The sequence below is a fragment of the Dendropsophus ebraccatus genome, chromosome 14, assembly GCF_027789765.1.
Source record: "Dendropsophus ebraccatus isolate aDenEbr1 chromosome 14, aDenEbr1.pat, whole genome shotgun sequence".
NCBI lineage: Eukaryota > Metazoa > Chordata > Amphibia > Anura > Hylidae > Dendropsophus > Dendropsophus ebraccatus.
In genome coordinates this window covers 38,273,315-38,296,232 of record NC_091467.1, presented here as the reverse complement: position 1 = coordinate 38,296,232, position 22,918 = coordinate 38,273,315, and the positions used below count along the sequence as shown (strand labels likewise).

At 46.7% G+C, this 22,918-nt stretch overlaps 1 protein-coding gene across 2 annotated transcripts in view; it reads left to right on the top strand.

The window, feature by feature from the left end:
- CYTH1 (cytohesin 1) overlaps positions 1-22,918 on the top strand; it is an 88,722-nt gene that overhangs the window by 53,931 nt on the left and 11,873 nt on the right. Inside the window, exons 10-12 of one of the 2 annotated variants that reach the window (XM_069951995.1) lie at positions 2,548-2,624; positions 13,410-13,481; positions 19,206-19,360. In XM_069951995.1, the coding sequence (XP_069808096.1) occupies positions 2,548-2,624; positions 13,410-13,481; positions 19,206-19,360 (304 nt within the window). Of the gene's footprint in view, positions 1-2,545; positions 2,625-13,409; positions 13,482-19,205; positions 19,361-22,918 lie in introns of both variants that reach the window. The other variant, XM_069951996.1, reaches the window with a different exon arrangement.

The window sequence follows — 22,918 nt, the reverse complement described above, 5'->3', positions numbered from 1 at the left end:
TTTAAGCCCTACAAGTTTAAAGCGCAACTATAAAATATTTTGACCATTCAGTTTTAGTTAGCTTAGGTCATGATAAGACTTTTTGCAATACACATAAATAACCTAAAATGAACAGTTTTTTAAATACATAAGGCTAACTATGCCCTTACAGCTCTGTCTGGCTCTTACTTATTTCTGCATTCCTGCTGGACACGCCCCCTCCCTGCAGATCCGTCCTGAGTGTACGGACTCTGACAGGAGGATCAGATAACAGCCCTGATACACACATAAACAAAACCTCCTACCCTCACCTCACCTCCTAGCAGCAGGTTCTCCCCCCTCCCCTCACAGAGGTGACTAAGCGGAGCTGAGGGTGTTGTGTGTGAGGAGCAGCGCAGGGAAAGAGCTGGATGGAGAGACGTGTTTCCAGTGCCACCATCACTCCAATGTACTGCATGAGGGAGAGTGGGTGAGTCACTGAGGGGAGAACTACAAGTCCCAGCACAACACAGCTGTAGTCCTTTCATAGTACATAGAACATTCACTATCAGATGTCTGCAACAGGTCCTCCCCCTGTCTGGCTGACATTATCCTACAGTGTTATGAGAACAGATGACTGTATCTAATCCCACTGTGTGTGATATCATCTGCTGGGGCTCTGTATCTAATCTTACATTTTGATACTGTATGCTGGGGCTGTATCTGATCCTGCTATGTGTGATACATCTGCTGAGGTGCTGATCAGTGGATAGAGGGACACAGCCAGGGAGATGAGGGAGGAGGCCACGCCCACTTCCAGTCAGCCAGAAGAAAAATTCATTTATTCCTCTGAGCCAAACAACTGGGGATATCTCAGCGAGCGTACATGCTATCAACGCAGTTTAGGGCTCTTTTTAAAAGGTTGCGCTTTAACTATATTGGTTGAGATGGAATTTTCTTTGGGTCATGTTCACACACTGTATTCATCAGTAAAACAACGGCTGTTGTTGCAGCTTGCAAAAACGGCCATTAACTAAAGCTAGGTTCACATCACGATTTTGCAATCCGTCTCACAGTGTCTGTTTTGGTCAACCACGTTTTTGTGTACATTGCAAAATGTGATAAAAACGAATCTGTTTTGATCTTTTTTTTTTTTTAATCGTGTAAGTTAATGGAAAACTGATCAAAAGGTATGGGATAAAACAGCATCCGTTTTAACTTTCCTTTTTTGCGCCCATTGTTTTTCATATAACTGATACATTAAACTGATAGCAAAATCGTGATGTGAACCTAGCCTAACAGTACTCACTTGCATTGAAGTGTATAGAACAACGGCCATAGTGTATACACCCTGTATACACTATGGCCACTTAAATGACCGCAGAAAATAATTGACAGGTCCATTTTCTACGGCTACAGTTCGGTGAACAGCGGCCATAGCTGTGTTTACAAAGTAGAATACGGATCCTGGCTGTACTTTACACTGTGGTCAACGGTAAATTGGTGTGCGGATACACCCTAATGTGCCCACATACCAATCAAAGTTTGTATCTGCCGGGTGAACATGTAAGACATCTCTCGTCGTTTGACACAGCCGTGGTTATCCAGGTTTAGAGAAAAACATAGCTGCTTTCTTTAAAAAAAAAAAAAAAAAAAAGCACTATACTATAGAGGTCATGTGCGGTATAACAACTCTGCTCTATTCACTTCAATGGAACTGGCTTCAGAACCACGTGCAAACTGGGGGACATGTGTGGTGCTGTTTTTTTTTTGTTTGTTTTTTTAAGAAAGCAGCTTTGGTTTTCTTATCCTGGATAACCCCTTTAACTGTTACAAAAGAGACTAGCAAATCTGTCTTTCCACCTCCCAGCAGATCTTGGTTCTCTGTCTCCCAGTGCGCACTCTGCACAACTTTATATACACCCACTAATGAGCTGGCCCCTGGCAACTAGGTTGACATAGCCAAAGTGAGAACCTGGACTGTCCAAGAAGGGACTGGCCCAATACCTATGACTCTGATTCTATTGAAATCTAGGCCTTTAAACAGAAGTTAGCAAGGTCCTTTAGCAAACTATACTTTGCTAGGGATTTCAAACTACACTGGATCACTCATATATCACTCAGCTTTCTCTGGATGTGTTTTTCACCTAATACACTCTTCTGACAGAATTCTTAGAAAAGTATAGTGATCCCCCAACCACCATTCCTGTCACTGTCTCACAATGTGTGTGTGTGTGTGTGTGTGTGTGTGTATTGGCACTCATGGGTTTGCTACAAACAGTCATTCTATAGACCCAAATGCTAGAAAACTTGTTGCTTTTCATTTCCCCCTTCCTGTTTTAGTCAATACAGAATGTGAAACCTCTGTGACTCACACTGTGGGCAAGCAGCATATAGCTTCTAGCTATTAACTCTTTCTTTCCTGTTACACTTGGCTTCTGCATTCTCTTTTTAATACTAATAAATACACTTCATAGATCTAATAGCAAGCAATGTCTTTTCTATAATTGGTTGCAATGGCCTTTGTGTTCATTCAGAAAACATTACCACTTACCAACTTATGTCTAAAGATTAGTTTTTGGCTTGCAGGTGGTCGTGTTAAGACATGGAAAAGACGCTGGTTCATTTTGACAGACAACTGTTTGTACTATTTTGAGTATACAACGGTGAGTGGAATCTGTGTAAATGTGATTGCTTAACTAATGTTTATGTACATGTAAATTCTTGGAAAGCCCCTTTAAATCAGTGTAGAAACAATGAAGCAGATTTGGCAGCAGCACTTGCTTTAACCTTAAGGTTTTTAATAATTGATCTTTAGATGATGGGGGTTCTGATTATTATGAAATAAAAATGCTAAAAAGAAAACCCACAACTTTTCTTATGTTAGTTAGACTGGACAAGGTTAAACAAGTTGACCATTTTAAAGGGGTAGTCCACCAAAAAAAATTTTCTTTCAAATCAACTGGTGCCATAAAGTGCCAGAGATTTGTAATTCACTTCTATTAAAAAATCTCAAGTCTTCCAGTACTTATCAGCTGCTGTGTGTCCAGCAGGAAGTGGTGTTTTCTTTCCTGTCTGACACAGTGCTCTCTGTTGCCTCCTCTGTCCATGTCAGGAACTGTCCAAAACAGGAGCAAATCCTCATAGAAAACCTCTCCTGCTGTCCAGACTGGAAATAATACAACTTCCTGTTGGGCATACAGCAGCTGATAAGTACTGGAAGGCTTGAGATTTTTTAATAGAAGTAAATTACAAATCTCTGGCACTTCATGGCAGCAGTTGATTTGAAAGAAAAAATGTTTTGGTGCACTACCCCTTTAAGAGTTCAGAACATGTTCTCTGAGTCACTGACATTTGGCAAAACTTGTGGTTTACAAGCATGACATGCAAGATCAGCTGAAAGTTGTTCAAAGCACAGATGTCTGAACATAAACTCTGCAATGAAGAATTTAGAAAGCTTGTCTTCATACAGTAATGTCTGCAAAGAAATCATGGTTACAAATAAAGGAGTACACAGTCAGAAATGCAGCTGAAATGATTGTGTGGAAGCAGAAGAAGGCTGAAGCCGTCAAGCTCCCCACATTAACCCTTTTTGGTTCATAACGTTTTTTTAGCAATAGGTAAAAAGCTGCAACTTTTATTTTTTTGGTCGGTCACTTAACAGGTACATGTAGCTTTTAAAGCCTTTTTGACGATTTTCAACAACGGGCGTGATTAATACTGAGCTTAGATTGTGCTGCAGCTGAGGGAATCCAGGCCGGAGTGTATACTCATAGTAAACACTTCGGCCAGGATCGCTAGCGGCCCTGCAAAAAACTCACAAGTTCATTTTCTGTGTCTGCAGAGAACCTGTCAGTGCACACAATGTATGCACTTCCATTGTGTGAATTCATTAGTAGTGTAGATCCATTAGTAGTGTAGATCATCCGGCCCGCACTAGTCATCAGTAACACCGGCCGTTCTGTGATCCAGCCAGGTCAGAGAACGGACGATGTTTTACTATATGTGAACATGGCCTTAAAAGGGTTGTTTGACAATTAAACTTATTTTTAAATGTCAAATACACCTATATTGGTAAATAAAGTTACCTTTCCTGGCTCTTTTCATGCTTTTCTTCTGCTTTTCATGCTAGCTTTCTGCTCTGTTGTCTTCTTCAATCACATACATAACTTGTGGATTCCGCCACTCATCCCTGCGCGCTCCCGCTTCAGTCTCCTCCTGTCCCACAGACTCCATTCTATAGTCAAGCGGATTCTGCCGTCCACTTAAAGAATTGACATGACAAGTCTTTGGGCGGACGGCGGAATCTGCCTGCGCATAGAATAAAGCCTGTGGTACTGGGGGAAGTTCTAGCGGGGGAAGGGGCGAGGGACAGAATGCACAGCAAGTTATTCACCTGATTTCTGAAGTGTGCAAATACTCTAAGGCTAGATTCACACATAACGTATCTGCAGCGGATTTCACACTGCGGGTTCGCAGTGAAATCCGCTGCGGATACCTATCCTGTCATTCAAAATGTAATTACATACGTGCATATGTCATTTCCAATGTGATTACATACATATGTAAATGCCGACCCCAGTAACCCCTGCTGCCAGAAAGATACTTTACCTGCCTGCCACATATTAGGCTCCCGGAGGTCCCGCGCAGCCAGGGGCTGGCTGGCAGATTTTAGCCTGGGGGGCAAGCACACGGCACTGGCCCTTGACTGGCAGGCTAGCGGCCCATCCACCACCCTGGCCCTTACCTGGTATTACCCTCCCCAAATAAGTGCGGGAAAGGAAGATTACACATGCGCCACAGAATTATAGTATTGTGGCCAGTGTTCCCAGCCACGAAAAGCCCTTGTGATATACATCTATTGGATTAAAGGGAACCTAGCTCCAGGTGCACAGCATAGTACCTTAGGATGCCTTTAAACAGAGAGATTTATCTGACCGATGTTTGAAGCCAAAGCCAGGAACAGACTATAAGCAGAGAACAGGTAATAAAGGAAAAACTGAGATTTCTCCTCTTTTCAACTCCATTCCTGGCTTTGGCTTCAAAAATCTGTCAGCTAAATCTGTCTGTGTGAATGCACCCTTAAGGTACCATGCTGTGTACCCGGTGACCCTGTTATCAGTGCTGTAATGCCCTTTTGGTTCTCTTATCATGTTAAAACCATCAGCCCTGAATCTCTGCAGCACCAGCTGTTATCAGAGGATGTACTACAACTCCCAGCATATCCTGAGGGCTGCAGACTGTAAGTAAATGCTGGGAGTTGTAGTGTTTGCAGCTGTTGTACTTGGAGGATTCCTGGTGTATTGTATACTGGAGGCTTTGTGAGAGATCAGTATACAGAGTTCTGTGGGGGATCAGTGTGTGGATGTGACCCCAGAACAGAACTAATAGGGGATAGAAGAAATATACCGTTACTGACCAAATCCAATACACCAGTATATAAGAAACATATATTGTCACTGTGACCACAACCATTACCACCCCATACTAACTAATAGCACCACACCATAACTGAGATCCAGTATAACAAGACCAATAATACCAGTATAAAAGAAACAAATATCACAACCCCTTCACCACCACCACCATTACTAACTAACATCCACCGTACAAATACCAGGATCCTCCCCATAGAAGGTTCTCATTATTAAAATGTGTCTGCTGGTTGTGATCTCATGTGTAATCAAAGATACATAATGAACTGCTAGATAGCTATTTCCTACTGGATCTATCTATCTATCTATCTATCTCCTATCTATCTATCTATCTATCTATCTCCTATCTATCTATCTATCTATCTATCTATCTATCTATCTCCTATCTATCTATCTATCTATCTATCTATCTATCTATCTATCTATCTATCTATCTATCTCCTATCTATCTATCTATCTATCTATCTCCTATCTATTATCTGTCTGTCTGTCTATCTATCTATCTATCTATCTATCTATCTATCTATCTATCTCCTATCTATCTATCTATCTCCTATCTATCTATCTATCTCCTATCTATCTATCTATCTCCTATCTATCTATCTATCTATCTATCTATCTATCTATCTATCTATCACCTATCTATCTCCTATCTATCTCCTATCTATCTCCTATCTATCTCCTATCTATCTCCTATCTATCTCCTATCTATCTCCTATCTATCTCCTATCTATCTCCTATCTATCTCCGGTATAAGAACACTGACAATAGAACACAGTTGTCAAACTCCGTCCCTCCAGTTGTTACAACACTACAAATCCCATCATGACTGGACAGATAAACCATGACGGGAATTGTAGTTTTGCAACATCTGGAGGGACATAGTTTGACACCCCTGATAAGTTAAAAGACCTTATAAGTTATTATAGTGCAGTTACATTCAGTGACTCACAGTAGGCGTCTTCTCTGCATGAAGAGACGTCCACTTTTCCTTTTCTTCTCCATCTGGCTCCGGCCATCATGAAGGCTTCTCTGGCCATGACTCCTCCTCTCCACGGGATCTGTCAGACAGACATTTTAGGCTTCTTGCTCCAGCAACATCCTCATCAATACATCCCTCCATATAGAATAGCCCCCGCTGCACATCTCTCCATATAGAATAGCCCACCTGTGCATCCCCCATATAGGATAGCCCCCCCCTGTGCATCCCCCCATATAGAATAGCCCCCTTGTGCAACCCCCCTCGTAGAATAGCCCCCTGTGCATCCCCCCTCATAGAATAGCCCCCTGTGCATCCCCCTTCATAGAATAGCCCCCTGTGCGTTCTCCTTTATAGAATAGCTCCCCCTGTGCATCCCCCTTATAGAATAGCCCCCCTGTGCGTTCTCCTTTATAGAATAGCTCCCCCTGTGCATCCCCCTTATAGAATAGCTCCCCCTGTGCATCCCCCCCTCATAGAATAGCCCCCTGTGCATCCCCCCTCATAGAATAGCCCCCCTGTGCATCCCCCCCAATATAGAATAGCCCCCCTGTGCATTCTCCCATATAGAATAGCCCCCTGTGCATCCCCCTCATAGAATAGCTCCCCCTGTGCATCCCCCCCCTCATAGAATAGCTCCCCCTGTGCATCCCCCCCTCATAGAATAGCCCCCCTGTGCATCCCCCATATAGAATAGCTCCCCCTGTGCATCCCCCTTCATAGAATAGCCCCCATGTGCATCCCCCTTATAGAATAGCTCCCCCTGTGCATCCCCCCATATAGAATAGCCCCCCTGTGCATTCTCCCTTATAGAATAGCCCCCCTGTGCATCCCCCCTTATAGAATAGCCCCCCTGTGCATCCCCCCAATATAGAATAGCTCCCCCTGTGCATCCCCCCATATAGAATAGCCCCCCCTGTGCATCCCCCCATATAGAATAGCCCCCCTGTGCATTCTCCCTTATAGAATAGCTCCCCCTGTGCATCCCCCCTTATAGAATAGCTCCCCCTGTGCATCCCCCCCCTCATAGAATAGCCCCCTGTGCATTCCCCCAATATAGAATAACCCCCCCTGTGCATCCTCCCATATAGAATAGCCCCCATGCACCCCCCCATATAGAATAGCCCCCATGCACCCCCCCCCCATATAGAATAGCCCCCTGTGCATCCCCCTTCATCGAATAGCCCCCCTGTGCATTCTCCTTTATAGAATAGCTCCCCCTGTGCATCCCCCCCTCATAGAATAGCTCCCCCTGTGCATCCCCCCTCATAGAATAGCCCCCCTGTGCATCCCCCCCTCATAGAATAGCCCCCCCTGTGCACCCCCCCTTATAGAATAGCTCCCCCTGTGCATCCCCCCCTCATAGAATAGCCCCCTGTGCATCCCCCCTTAATAGAATACCCCCCTGTGCATTCTCCTTTATAGAATAGCCCCCATGCACCCCCCATATAGAATAGCCTCCTTGTCCATCCCCCCTCATAGAATAGCCTCCTGAGCATCCCCCCTCATAGAATAGCCCCCTGTGCATCCCCCTTCATAGAATAGCCCCCCTGTGCATCCCCCCTCATAGAATAGCCCCCCTGTGCATCCCCCTTCATAGAATAGCCCCCCTGTGCATCCCCCCTCATAGAATAGCCCCCCTGTGCATCCCCCTTCATAGAATAGCCCCCCTGTGCATCCCCCCAATATAGAATAGCCCCCCTGTGCATCCCCCCTCATATAATAGCCCCCCTGTGCATCCCCCTTCATAGAATAGCCCCCCTGTGCATCCCCCTTCATAGAATAGCCCCCCTGTGCATCCCCCCAATATAGAATAGCCCCCCTGTGCATCCCCCCATATAGAATAGCCCCCCTGTGCATTCTCCCTTATAGAATAGCCCCCCTGTGCATCCCCCCTTATAGAATAGCCCCCCCCGTGCATCCCCCCAATATAGAATAGCTCCCCCTGTGCATCCCCCCATATAGAATAGCCCCCTGTGCATTCTCCCTTATAGAATAGCTCCCCCTGTGCATCCCCCCATATAGAATAAACCCCTGTGCATCCTCCCATATAGAATAGCCCCCATGCACCCCCCCATATAGAATAGCCCCCTGTGCATCCCCCTTCATAGAATAGCCCCCCTGTGCATTCTCCTTTATAGAATAACCCCCCCTTTGCATCCCCCCTTATAGAATAGCTCCCCCTGTGCATCCCCCCTCATAGAATAGCCCCCTGTGCATCCCCCCCTAATAGAATACCCCCCTGTGCATTCTCCTTTATAGAATAGCCCCCCTGTGCATCCCCCCCTAATAGAATATCCCCCCTGTGCATCCCCCCTCATAGAATAGCCCCCATGCACCCCCCCATATAGAATAGCCTCCTTGTCCATCCCCCCTCATAGAATAGCCTCCTGAGCATCCCCCCTCATAGAATAGCCCCCTGTGCATCCCCCTTCATAGAATAGCCCCCCTGTGCATCCCCCCTCATAGAATAGCCCCCCTGTGCATCCCCCTTCATAGAATAGCCCCCCTGTGCATCCCCCCAATATAGAATAGCCCCCCTGCGCATCCCCCCTCATAGAATAGCCCCCCTGTGCATCCCCCTTCATAGAATAGCCCCCCCTGTGCATCCCCCCAATATAGAATAGCCCCCCTGTGCATCCCCCTTCATAGAATAGCCCCCCCTGTGCATCCCCCCAATATAGAATAGCCCCCCTGTGCATCCCCCTTCATAGAATAGCCCCCCTGTGCATCCCCCCAATATAGAATAGCCCCCCTGTGCATCCCCCCTCATAGAATAGCCCCCCTGTGCATCCCCCTTCATAGAATAGCCCCCCCTGTGCATCCCCCCAATATAGAATAGCCCCCCTGTGCATCCCCCTTCATAGAATAGCCCCCCTGTGCATCCCCCCAATATAGAATAGCCCCCCTGTGCATCCCCCCTCATAGAATAGCCCCCCTGTGCATCCCCCTTCATAGAATAGCCCCCCCTGTGCATCCCCCCAATATAGAATAGCCCCCCTGTGCATCCCCCCTCATAGAATAGCCCCCCTGTGCATCCCCCTTCATAGAATAGCCCCCCTGTGCATCCCCCCAATATAGAATAGCCCCCCTGCGCATCCCCCCTCATAGAATAGCCCCCCTGTGCATCCCCCTTCATAGAATAGCCCCCCTGTGCATCCCCCCTCATAGAATAGCCCCCCTGTGCACCCCCCCTCATAGAATAGCCCCCCCCCCCCCCCGGTGTGGCCACATGTTAATGGGTTTAAAAAAAAAGAAAAACAACTCACCTCTCCTCGGGCCGGATCTTCAGTGTGCAGCAGCTTCTCCCTGCTGCTGCAGCGCGGCGGCTCCTCTCCTCTCCCTTTCCTATCAGGTCCTCAGCGGCGCGTCAGGGAAGTGACGTCACCGCTGAGGACCTGATGTAGGTGCCTGCAGACGTGCCTGCGTACAGCACGTCTGCGGCTCCTGGGGGATCAGGAGGCCGGAAGAGACTGGGGGAATAGCGCGGCGGCCGGCCGCGCTATTCTTTCAGTCTCAACTACTGTAGAGAGTCGGCCGCGCGTCGCGGCCCACTCATTGGTGGGGAAGACCGGCCCGGGGGGCACATGCCCTCCTGCCCCCCGGCCCAGCCCGCCCCTGCGCGCAGCCAATCAATGACGGCAGTGGGGCCTATGGTGACCGGGAGCTTTAGATGCGGCCAGATCATGGAGCAGGTTAAGTATCTTCCCCGGCGGCGGGGGTGGGGGGTTAATGGAAGCGGCACTTACATACTCGCAGGGGAATGTCGCTGTGAGTATGTAATTACATTGGAAATGACAGGAGAGGTATCCGCAGCGGATTTCACTGCGAACTCACAGCGTGAAATCCGCTGCATATACGTAACATGTGAATCTAGCTTAAAGGAGAAATGCAATTTATTATAAAATATTAATGCCATAGACATAACATTATTGATTTTATAAAGCTTTGGTACAGCCTCATCTGGAGTATGCTGTTCAGTTTTTATTTCATTTTTGGGTTTTTGTTTTCCCCTCTTTACCTTAAAAGGCCATAACTTTGTTATTTTTCATGGGACAACTTGTACTTTTTGTAAAAACTACTAATTTTCACTGAAAAATTATTATTTGTGAGGTTAAATTTAAGAAAAACTACACATTTTCTAAACTGTGGATTTTAGTATTTCCTTTCTTATCATTTAAACTTTTATTATGGGAAAAAATTTTTTTTAACACTTTAGTAGTCCCCATAAGGTACTTTGTGAGATCAATGCAGTACAAACAGTTGTGCTCAAAAGTTTACATACCCCGGCAGAATTTTTGCTTCCTTGTCCTTTTTTCAGAAAATATGATAACACAAAAACTTTTTTTCCCACGATCCCTGACTTTTTAAGAAGATTGTCAGGGGTTTGCTTTATATGCCGGAAAATGTTAGGCAGGGGTTAACTGCAGCTAAATTAATAAAAAAAAAAAAAACAGTTAACTCACCTGGGCCTGTTCCCGACCTCCTTTCAACTTTCCGCTCCCAGCGCAGCCAGAGTGACGTACACTCACTGCGTCGGGGATGCCTGAAGCTCTCCCGAGCATCTTATTGGAGACGCTCAGTTGCTCGGAAGAGCTTCAGAAGAATGACAGAGGCTTTGGGAGGCTCCGGAAGTACCAGAAGCCTCTAATTCTTCCGAAGCTCTCCCAAGCAGCCGAGCGTCTCTGATTAGACACTTGGCTGCTCGGGAGAGCTTCGGGCATCCCCGGCATAGTCAGCGCACGTCACACTGGCTGCGTCGGGAACGGGAGCGGAGAAGAAGATGCACAAAGGCCGGGAATGGGCCTAGGTGAGTTAAATGTTTGTTTGTTTGTTTTTTAAATGGTCGCCCCATATGTTGGGGATACGAGCCATTTTTGAGCCCCCCCCACCGTATGGGGCGACCATACCCGGCGTAAAGGACGACTCCCGACTTCTGACAAGGATTTTCGGGTTAAAAAGTAGTCTTATACGCTGGAAAATACGGTACTGTTTTTTTTGTTTTGTTTTTCTTTTCTTTTTGAAAAATAATGGCAACCAGATGGTAAAGCTGCCCATTCTTCTTGGCAAAAAGCATCCAGTTCCTGTAAATTCCTGGGCTGTCTTGCATGAATTGTGTGCTTGAAATTGAGCTTGAGAGTGGCTCAATAATATTAAGGTCAGGAGAATGAGAGAGCCACTCCAGAACCTTCACTTTGTTCTGCTGTAGCCAATGACAGGTTGATCATGACAACCAAAAACATCCAAATGACCCTGATCAAAAGTTCACATAACCTTTTTGATTTTGGACTGATATTGTGCACAGAAGTTGGCACAAATTGCCGAAAAGTTTGTCCATAACTGCCAGAAAAATTGTTTGGGATGCAAAGAAAAACCCACAAATAATATCAGCTGAAATACAGGGCTCTCTGAAAATTAGCGGTGTTGCTGTTTCAAGATGCACAATAAGGAGGCACTTGAAGAAAAATGGGATGCATGGTAAAGTTGCCAGAAGAAATCCATTACTACGCAAATACCACAAAATAATGCATCAAATCGAACCTTTTGGCCACAACCATAGACGTTACATTTGGAGAGGTGTCAGCAAGGCCTATAATGAAAGGAACACCATTTCTAATATAAAGCACGGGGGTGGATAGCTGATGTTTTGGGGATGTGTGAAGGCAAATTTGCATTCATCAGCCCTGAAGCTGCATGGGACATACTTGGAGATTCCAGAATGACAACGATCCAAAACACAAGGCCAAGTCGACCTGTCATTGGCTACAACAGAACAAAGTAAAGGTTCTGGAGTGGCATCTCCAGTCTTCTGACCTCAATATCATTGAGACACTCTGGGCAGATCTCAAGCACGCAGTTCATGCAAGATGGCCAAGGAATTTACAGGAACCGGCTTTTCACAAAGAAGAATGGGCAGCTTTACCCTCTAAAAAAATAAAGAGCCTCATCCACAACTACCACAAAAGACTACAAGAACTGGGGTAGGTTACTTTTGATCAGGGTCATTTGAATGTTTTTTGGTTGTCGTCATGATTTAAAAAGAGAAAACACAGTAATCTATGATGGGTGGATTCTTTTTGTTGCTTTGTGACCCTTTTGTCTTTGAGACCTCTCCACTGGATTTTTTTGTGTAGGATGACTGTCTGCTTTTTCTAAGGGCCTTTGGCCTCTTCCAGTAGGCCTCACAGCACCTCCCCTTATCGCTTCACCATACCATTTTCTCTGGGTCTTTCTCAAGGTCCTCCCATTGTTTCTTCTTTTTTTATTCCATGGGTGCAACTACTAATCTGGGGAACTGGGCAGTCCATCGTCCCTCCTCCTCCTTCAAATCTATGCAGCAGCAGTAAATTGGTGAGCTGCCTAAAACCTCCATAGTGGCTTCATTTAAGTCACCTTAAAGGGAGCTTAGAATTTTAGGATTTTTAGTATCACAATTGGATATACAGTATGAAAGGTACCGTATGTCTCTTTTTCACCCTGCAGCTATCTAAGGGCCCTATTACACGGAGCGATAATCTGCTGAATCGGCCCTTGCACTAAACCCCCTCCATTCTGTGACGCAGGTCTATTAGAATCAATGGAGCCGTGTCACAGAGGAGAGGGTTGATAATCACACTGGGGACCGGCGGCCCCGCCTCCAGTGCTTCATCGCCGGATGGTGCTCAGTAGTAGACCGTGCATGGGAACCGGGCTGCAGTTCAAAAAAAGGACTACGCACCAGCATCCAAATGCCAGTCTTTTCATATAAAAAAATACAAACAAACAAAAAAGGGATGTACCATTGGTACATTCGCTTTAAATGGAGAATGGAATAAGTTTCTGTATGACTCCTCTCAGAATCATGTATGTTGAAAATACTGCCAGGAAAGAGTGAGAAAGGTGCCCTTGTACATTTTGATGGTTGGCTGCTCCCTTCAAAGCTGGTTCAGCCAACATTTCTGTATGGATGATATGTATAGATGTTTAGAATGCTAACATTGTTTTTATAGTATGTGTGTATAGTGATTTATCTATATTTAAATTATTCATTCTTCCAGGACAAGGAGCCTCGGGGGATAATACCTTTAGAAAACCTGAGCATTAGGGAGGTTGAAGATTCAAAGAAGACTGTAAGTTATATTTTGCTGCTTTAATAAAGACATACTGAAAATTCCACTGTTACTGATAAGCATGTACAGTATACAGCTCGAAGTATCTGGACACCTCTGATATTTTTCAGCCACACTCATACCCATAACAAGCTTTGCATAAAATCAAGCATACAACCATGCAAAATCTATACACAAACATTGGTAAGGCTTCTACTGATACTGCCACAAGTCACTTAATGAAATCTCAGATTTGATAGATCTTCAAGGTCAAGTATAGGAGAAAGCATCTAAGATGCTTGTTGTGGCCTGTACAGAGCCCTGACTTAAACCATCAAATGTGATTTATCAGAATGCCACTTATCTAAATTCAATGTCTGACTTTGCAGTGTCTCAATACCCATTTTCCAACCGCTTTACATATAAGGTTGTTGTGTGGCTGAGAAATATCTTACTTAGCACTTTAAACTGTTTGTGTATATTTCTTTTTATTTTACTGCTACTTTTCACACTCTTTTGCAAAGTGCATAGCAGCATACACTCAGTTATACAGTGCAAGAGTTAAAGTGTAACTGTAATTCAGAAACAACTTTGCAGAAATCAATAGTACAGGTGATTTTAGGAAACTTTGTAGTAGGTTTTATTAGGTTTGTATCTTTGAGGACTGAACTTTTATAGCTAAGGCTTCAATCGCCAGTGCTAAAAGGGAAAGAGACGTGTATAGTATATAGGAAGGGCTATTCGACTGCGTCAAATGTCTTAGTGGCAGCCAGGGCTGTGTTTTCCTTATTAATATTAATAGAGATACTTTTGCACAACCTAAAACCAGTCTGATCTGGGTGGACCAGATTCAGTATTACTCAGTTAAGTCTACTAGACAGGATTTTAGTGAATATTTTGTAATCCACATAAACCAGGAAAATGTGTTGATTTGACCTGCAATCTAGTGGATTCCTGCCTGTCTTATGGCAATAAAATAATTATGGTTGCAGCAAAAAAAGGAAGGAAGGGTAATTTCTGTGAGGGCCAGAAGCCTTTCCCCTAACCATAACCCCAGTAGTAAGATTTAGTCCTTGGTAATTAGTCAAACCTTTAACAGTAGTGAGGTTCGAACCCTATTAAAGTCAATGGGGATATTTTGGGTTAATTTTAACACCTACATGTAGTAGTAGAAACTGTAATTATCAACCAGAAGAGTAAACTGAACACATGGAACAACTTATAGCCTGAAATTTGACTTTAAGAATGAAAGGGGAAAAAAGAGGGGGGGGGAGGAATGAAATACTGCTAGAGATGAGCGAATAGTAAAATATTTAATTCGAAATTCGATTAGAATAGCCCCCGATATTTGTATATTCGAACGAATATCGAATGCCATTATGGTCTATGGGAGAAAAATAATTGGGAACTCCTCTGTATGAAACATCGATACATCTAACAGATGAAGAGATTATTTAAAAAAAAAATTGTCAAAAATGGGCTCTGTACCCACCATCAGACTCATATTAAAGCGACTCTGTACCCACAATCTGACCCCCCAAACCACTTGTACCTTCGGACAGCGGCTTTTTATCCAAGATCTGTCATGCGGTCGGCAGCCCCGTGCCCTATGGGCGTATCTGTGCCCTAACTTTGCACCACCCCCACCCTCTTCATCATTAGGAATGCTACTGGAACATTTACTGCTGTTTGAACATTGCACAGGTGTCTTAATGATCCAGCCCATGTGCCGTGGTAGCACAGGTGGTGAATAGGAGGCAATCTGCCGGGAGCATTCATAATGATGAGGAGGGTGGGGAGGAGGGACAGAGAGGTGGTGCAAAGTTAGGGCACATATACGCCCATAGGGCACGGGGCTGCAATTTTAAGGGTGCCTTCACACCTACCGTATCGCAGTAGAAAATCTGCTGCGGATCCGCAGCGGATTTGACAGTGCGTATTTAATGCTGTGTTCATTCATTTAGTTAAATCTGCTGCGGATCCGCAGCAGATTTTCTACTGCGATACGGTAGGTGTGAAGGCACCCTGAAAAAATTTTTTATGACCATAACTGCATCACCTGCCGAACGGACCGCAGGGCAGATCTTGGATTAAAAGCAGCTATCTGAAGGTACAAGCGGTTTGGGGGTGGGGGGGGGGGTCAGATTGTGGGTACAGAGTCGCTTTAAATACTACATGATTGATATTTCAGACTACAGGACTCATTTTCCAGACAATTGAAGACAAGAGAAAAAAGCGGCTAGACTAACCAAAAGTAATGCACACTCAGGCTGGGTTCACACTATGTATATTTGAGGCTGTATTTGTGAGGCTGTATAGCAACCAAAACCAGGAGTGGATTGAAAACACAGAAAGGCTATGTTCACATAATGTTGTAATTGAGTGGATGGCCGTCATTTAATGGCAAATATTTGCTGTTATTTTAAAACAACGGCTGTTATATTGAAATAATGGCAGTTATTTACCGTTATATGGCGGCCATCCACTCAATTTCAACATTGTGTGAACAGATCCTTTCTGTGTTTTCAATCCACTCCTGGTTTTGATTGCTATGAGGACCTGACTTGAGGACCAAATACAGCCTGAAATATACTGTGTGTGAACCCAGCCTTAATATGTCAAAATATCAAAAATAGTTTATTTGTAACCAACAAACAGCACAATTGTTAAAACCACTTAAAAAGGCCTAAAAGGCCAAGATGTCAATACACAGGTGCCCTTACAATATTTAGGGCAACAAGTAATGTGCCAGACGAGTAACAACCCTCACAATAAATGTCCTGCCAATAATGCACTAAACATGGGGAAAAACAATATGAAAGCAAAAAGATATCAAAATATAACACGTGTTCAAAGAAATTATAGATAGATAGAGAGTTGCTTTGCAACATAAGGGGGCTAACATAGGGGGCTAACATGGGGGCCAACAAAAGTGGGCTAACATGGGGGGTAGCAAAAGTGGGCTTACATGGGGGGGCAACAGAAGGGGGATAACATGCGGGATAACATGGGGGCAACATACAGGATTTGGTTAGTAACAGTATGGCGGTAATATGTATGGTGATAATATTCCCTATATACTGTGTGACAATCTGGGGGTTACTCACTCGCTGGGATCGCCATCTCCTGGGCCTGAGAAGGTTGGCACATCACAAATTGCAGTCCAGTCAGTGCTGTATGCTTTATACTGACCTCAGTCAGCTTTATTTATCCGTTCAAAGAAAAACACAAGACATAGGCAACACTACCAATAAAATAAAACCTAGGCCGTCTAGCCACTGACTAACACCACAGCTTCCCTAGCTGTCACTTATGAACCTAATGCTCATTATCACCAGCTCCACTGGTCTCACCCAGACTTGTCTGCAGCTCCCACAGGCCTAGCACTGCCTGTGTTCTCCCACCCTGGGAGTCTTCACCCAGGAGCCCTGGAGTCTATAATAGAGCTCCACCCGGTGGGTTTCAGAGCCTCATTAGCTCTAAGGCTGGAGTGGAGTATCTGGACCAGGAGCTCCACCTGAACTCCAATTCCCACTCCAGAGGCATAGAACTGCCTCTTACAGCCCCACCATGCCACAACTGGTATTATTGGTTATATCAGTCTGGAGATATACCAATAGCGTCTCTTGGTTGAGGAAGGGGGGGCCCAAGTTGTCCTCTTGCACCAGGGCCCAAGAGACATTAGTTACGCCCCTGGTCCACATCAGAGGTGCCACAAATCCACCCAGCCCACCCATGAGGGTAGAGAGGAAAGTAGAGTAATAATGGTGTTGCTAAATTCTTAAACCTGTCTCTACTGAGGTTCATTATCAAATTAAAATCTCCAATGCAGACCACTAGAGCATCTGGTTAGTTAAAGGGGTACTCCAGCAAAAAGCTTTTTCCCAGTAATTGAAACACATTACAAAATTATATAACTTATGTGATTGAAGCGTATTACAATCTGCCCCCCTTTTCTACCCCCCCCCCCCATCAATCCCCCATCAATCCCCCACCAGGAAGCGAAGTAAACTCATTCTTGCCTAATGACTGTTGACCCCAGGCTGTTCTGTGGAAGCCATTTTGTGACAATGACATCAAGAGGGAGGCGGGTCTAAGCCCTGTTAAGCCAGTCTCCCTTTGTCAGACACAGGTTGCTCAGCTCTGATTGATTGGCTGAACAAGATGTAAGCCATCTAACAGTTTTACAGAGTCAGTTAGACATCACAGGAGACACATGGCATCATAAAAAAGCCCAAACCAGGAAGTAAAGAAAAAATGAAGCCACCAACTAGAGCTTCAGGGACCTGTAAACAGCGGGAAATTCAAATGGAGACACCCTCCAGAGGGATTGTTTGATTGTGTTTTTTTTATTTTTTTATCAGCGCCGAAGTATCCCTTTAAGGGTATGGCCTTATTCACATGTCCCGTGAGCAAGTCCACAATTACAGATTCATAATTGCGTTAAGTTAGTGACCATGGATTTCTATTGGATTTCTATTGGGCCATTCACATGATTAGTAGAGATGAGCGAACCTTAAGCATGCTCGAGTCCATCCGAACTCGAACTTTCGGCATTTGATTAGCGGTGGCTGCTGAACTTTGATAAAGCCCTAAGGCTATGTGGAAATCATGGATATAGTCATTGGCTGTATCCATGTTTTCCAGACAACCTTAGAGCTTTATCCAAGTACAGCGGCCCCCGCTAATCAAATGCCGATCGTTCGGGTTCAGATGGACTCGAACCCAAACCCGGTTCGCTCATCTCTAATGATTAGTAGTTTGAGTATAAATCCAATCTGCAAAAAAGGACATGTTGATTCACCAATTGTTGTTTTTGACAAATAGTGTCAAAGGTTGTAGCTTATGGTCTGTTTACACAGAGATTTATCTGACAGATTTTTGAAGCCAAGTCAGTCTTTCTTTTTATTTCAAAAGTCCATTCTCGGCACTCACCATATGATGCTTCAAAGTTAATTTATTGGAGAAAAGTCATCAATCCTTCCTCTGTCTCACCAGGCTTTCTTTTTATGACCTGTTCTCTGTTTATAGTCTGTTCCAGGCTTTGGCTTCAAAAATCTGTCAGATAAATCTCTGTGTAAACGCACCATTAGCGCCAATACCTTTATCGGAGTTGTGCTTCAGTACCGGATGGAACACATGGACAGAATTGGTGTTATTTCTGAAAAAAGCAGCCATGTTAATCCAGATCAGAAGTGTACTAGTGCCTTAAGACAATGAACTATTGTAACACAACTGTAGTTATTCCTATGAATAGTGTTAAGCGGAGAGGCTGAACAGTTTGGGGGAGATTTATGAAAGGGTTTAAATATACACCTGGTGTAAACTGCCCACAGCAACCAAGAACAGATCCTTTTATATTTTACTAGAGCTAAAAGCTTAGCTCTGAGTGGTTGCTGTGGGCAGTTTACACCAGGTGTAAATTTACTCCCTATCATAAATCACCCCCTTTGTGTTCTACAACATTCTCCAGACCCAAACGCTTAGGGCTGTATCCATGTTTTTCAGGTCTCCCGAGGGCTGCATTCAACTTCTGCAGCCGTGGGAAGGCAAATGCCAAGCGTTTGGGTTCGGCGATGTTCTCTGAACCCAAACAAGTGCTGTTCAGTCAGCACTTTAGTGCAATAAATAGGCAGGTGTTAACATGGGAAGCAGAGGTGACCTGGTTTCTGTAATACATGACAGTCTGCTACGTCCCTTAGTTCTACCATGCACATGCTCATTACTAATATTTTATTTTTCTAGAACTGTTTTGAGCTGTTTATACCAGATAATAAAGACCAGGTAATCAAGGCATGCAAAACAGAGGCTGATGGGAGAGTTGTGGAGGGGAATCACACAGTGTATCGAATCTCTGCACCAACACCAGAAGAGAAAGCTGAATGGATAAAAAGTATAAAGTAAGTACCAGTATGAATTGTCAGTTTTGTTCGCATGAAATGCCTGTTGCATAGTGACAGCTGGAAGTATTTTGCCTTGGTAAAAAAAAAAAGTACCCAATTTTTCAATTTCTTTCCTGCCTCGCCTTCTAAGAGACGTATTTCTGACAGACAATATCTAATAATTAAAAAAAACAATGAAAATGTGGTAATAATAAAGGTACACAAGATACAGCACATTCAAATTGTCAGTTCTTTTAAAAAATCAACTGCGTAAACCAGCAATGGAGCACAGTAGAACAGTTGTGTCCAGGGCCGCCATCAGGGCAGTATTGGTGGTACAGCTGTCAGGGGCCCGGGCTAAAACTAGCATCCAGGGGGGGCCCGGCAGTCCAGCCTACCTGTGTGTAAGCTCCTAACAGCTGTACCGCACAGGCAGGAAAACACAGGGCCTCCTCCTCACTCTCCCAGGGCCCCCTCCTCTTCCTCACTCCCCAAGGCCCCTCCCCCGCCCCACACAACCTTCTCTGGCAGCTTTCTCCTGTGCTGCGATGTCGGAGGAGAAGGGGGAGGGGCCGGAGCCGCTGTGTGAGGACCAGGAGGAAAACAGGAAGCACATGGGTCCTGGAGCTTCCCAGCAAGTAAGTGTAGATGTGTGTGTAATCATGTGTGCTGGGGGGGATGATGTGTGCTGGGGGGGATGATGTGTTCTGGGGGGGATGATGTGTGCATGTGTGCTGGGGGGGATTATGTGTGCATGTGTGCTGGGGGGGATGATGTGTGCATGTGTGCTGGGGGGGGTGATGTGTGCATGTGTGCTGGGGGGGGTGATGTGTGCATGTGTGCTGGGGGGGGTGATGTGTGCATGTGTGCTGGGGGGGGTGATGTGTGCATGTGTGCTGGGGGGGGTGATGTGTGCATGTGTGCTGGGGGGGGTGATGTGTGCATGTGTGCTGGGGGGGTGATGTGTGCATGTGTGCTGGGGGGATGATGTGTGCATGTGTGCTGGGGGGATGATGTGTGCATGTGTGCTGGGGGGATGATGTGTGCTGGGGGGATGATGTGTGCTGGGGGGATGATGTGTGCATGTGTGCCGGGGGGGGGGATGATGTGTGCATGTGTGCCGGGGGGGGGGGAATGATGTGTGCTGGGGGGATGATGTGTGCATGTGTGCTGGGGGGATGATGTGTGCATGTGTGCTGGGGGGGGTGATGTGTGCATGTGTGCTGGGGGGGGTGATGTGTGCATGTGTGCTGGGGGGATGATGTGTGCATGTGTGCTGGGGGGATGATGTGTGCTGGGGGGATGATGTGTGCATGTGTGTCGGGGGGGGGATGATGTGTGCATGTGTGCCGGGGGGGGGATGATGTGTGCATGTGTGCTGGGAGGATGATGTGTGCTGGGGGGATGATGTGTGCATGTGTGCTGGGGGGGTGATGTGTGCATGTGTGCTGGGGGGATGATGTGTGCATGTGTGCTGGGGGGATGATGTGTGCATGTGTGCTGGGGGGATGATGTGTGCATGTGTGCTGGGGGGATGATGTGTGCTGGGGGGATGATGTGTGCATGTGTGCCGGGGGGGGGGGGGATGATGTGTGCTGGGGGGATGATGTGTGCATGTGTGCTGGGGGGATGATGTGTGCATGTGTGCTGGGGGGGTGATGTGTGCATGTGTGCTGGGGGGATGATGTGTGCATGTGTGCTGGGGGGATGATGTGTGCATGTGTGCTGGGGGGATGATGTGTGCATGTGTGCTGGGGGGATGATGTGTGCTGGGGGGATGATGTGTGCTGGGGGGATGATGTGTGCATGTGTGCCGGGGGGGGGGGATGATGTGTGCTGGGGGGATGATGTGTGCATGTGTGCTGGGGGGGTGATGTGTGCATGTGTGCTGGGGGGGGTGATGTGTGCATGTGTGCTGGGGGGGGTGATGTGTGCATGTGTGCTGGGGGGGGTGATGTGTGCATGTGTGCTGGGGGGATGATGTGTGCTGGGGGGATGATGTGTGCATGTGTGCCGGGGGGGGGGGATGATGTGTGCATGTGTGCCGGGGGGGGGATGATGTGTGCATGTGTGCTGGGAGGATGATGTGTGCTGGGGGGATGATGTGTGCATGTGTGCCGGGGGGGGGATGATGTGTGCATGTGTGCCGGGGGGGGGATGATGTGTGCATGTGTGCCGGGGGGGGGGGGGGATGATGTGTGCATGTGTGCCGGGGGGGGGGATGATGTGTGCATGTGTGCTGGGGGGATGATGTGTGCATGTGTGCTGGGGGGATGATGTGTGCTGGGGGGGATGATGTGTGCATGTGTGCTGGGGGGATGATGTGTGCATGTGTGCCGGGGGGGGGGGATGATGTGTGGCGGGGGGGGATGATGTGTGCATGTGTGCTGGGGGGGATGATGTGTGCTGGGGGGGGATGATGTGTGCATGTGTGCTGGGGGGATGATGTGTGCCGGGAGGGGATGATGTGTGCATGTGTGCTGGGGGGGGGATGATGTGTGCATGTGTGCTGGGGGGGGGATGATGTGTGCATGTGTGCTGGGGGGGATGATGTGTGCATGTGTGCTGGGGGGGATGATGTGTGCTGGGGGGGATGATGTGTGCTGGGGGGGATGATGTGTGCTGGGGGGGATGATGTGTGTGCATGTGTGCTGGGGGGGATGATGTGTGCATGTGTGCTGGGGGGGGGATGATGTGTGCATGTGTGCTGGGGGGGGGGGTGATGTGTGCATGTGTGCTGGGGGGGCATGATGTGTGCTGGGGGGGATGCAATCCCTGATCCCTGCACTCTGTCAGCACCCTGTCTGACCCCACATCCCTGATCCCTGCACCCTGTCTGACCCCACATCCCTGATCCCTGCACCCTGTCTGACCCCACATCCCAGCAGTATTATTTGGTACCAATGCGTAGAAATATTTTGTGGCCATGTGTAGGGGGCTTGTGCTCCTGATCTTTTAAGACCCTAGCAACACTCCTCTCAGACCACCTTCTTTATTTAACTATGACTGTGTAGTGGTTTAATGTCTAAGCACTTGGGGCCCCACTTTTAAATTGTGCCCAGGGCCACATTTGACCTAAAACCGGCCCTGGCCCTTAGGTTCCATAGTTTTTATTTTAATTAATAGTGCACGGAAGTTGGCTGGCGTGGGATGTATCCAAAGAGACCCAGCTTTCCAGAATTATCCCAAAGCCACCCAGTTACTTCAAAGACATCAGTCAAAAATACGTCCCATGTTTTTTTGTTAATGGGGGGCCCAGACACTCCGGCTGTATGGGGCCCTGAAATTTCTGATGGCGGCCCTGGTTGTGTCACGGCCGCGGCCCGTGCTCCAGGCCGCCGCTGCGACCTCTCTCTGCCCCATGCTGCCGCGGGGGTCCTTGTGCAGCATGGGGCCCCCACCTCCTAGGGCGCGCGCACGCCGGCTGTCTCAGATTTAAAGGGCCAGTCCGCCCATAATTGGAAGTTGCACTAATCACTCCCTATAAATTCCAGCCCTGCCCCACTACAGGTGTTGGAGCCTCTGCATGCTTCCCCTAGCGTTTGGTCCAGCTCCCTGTTGTTCCTGACCTTAGTC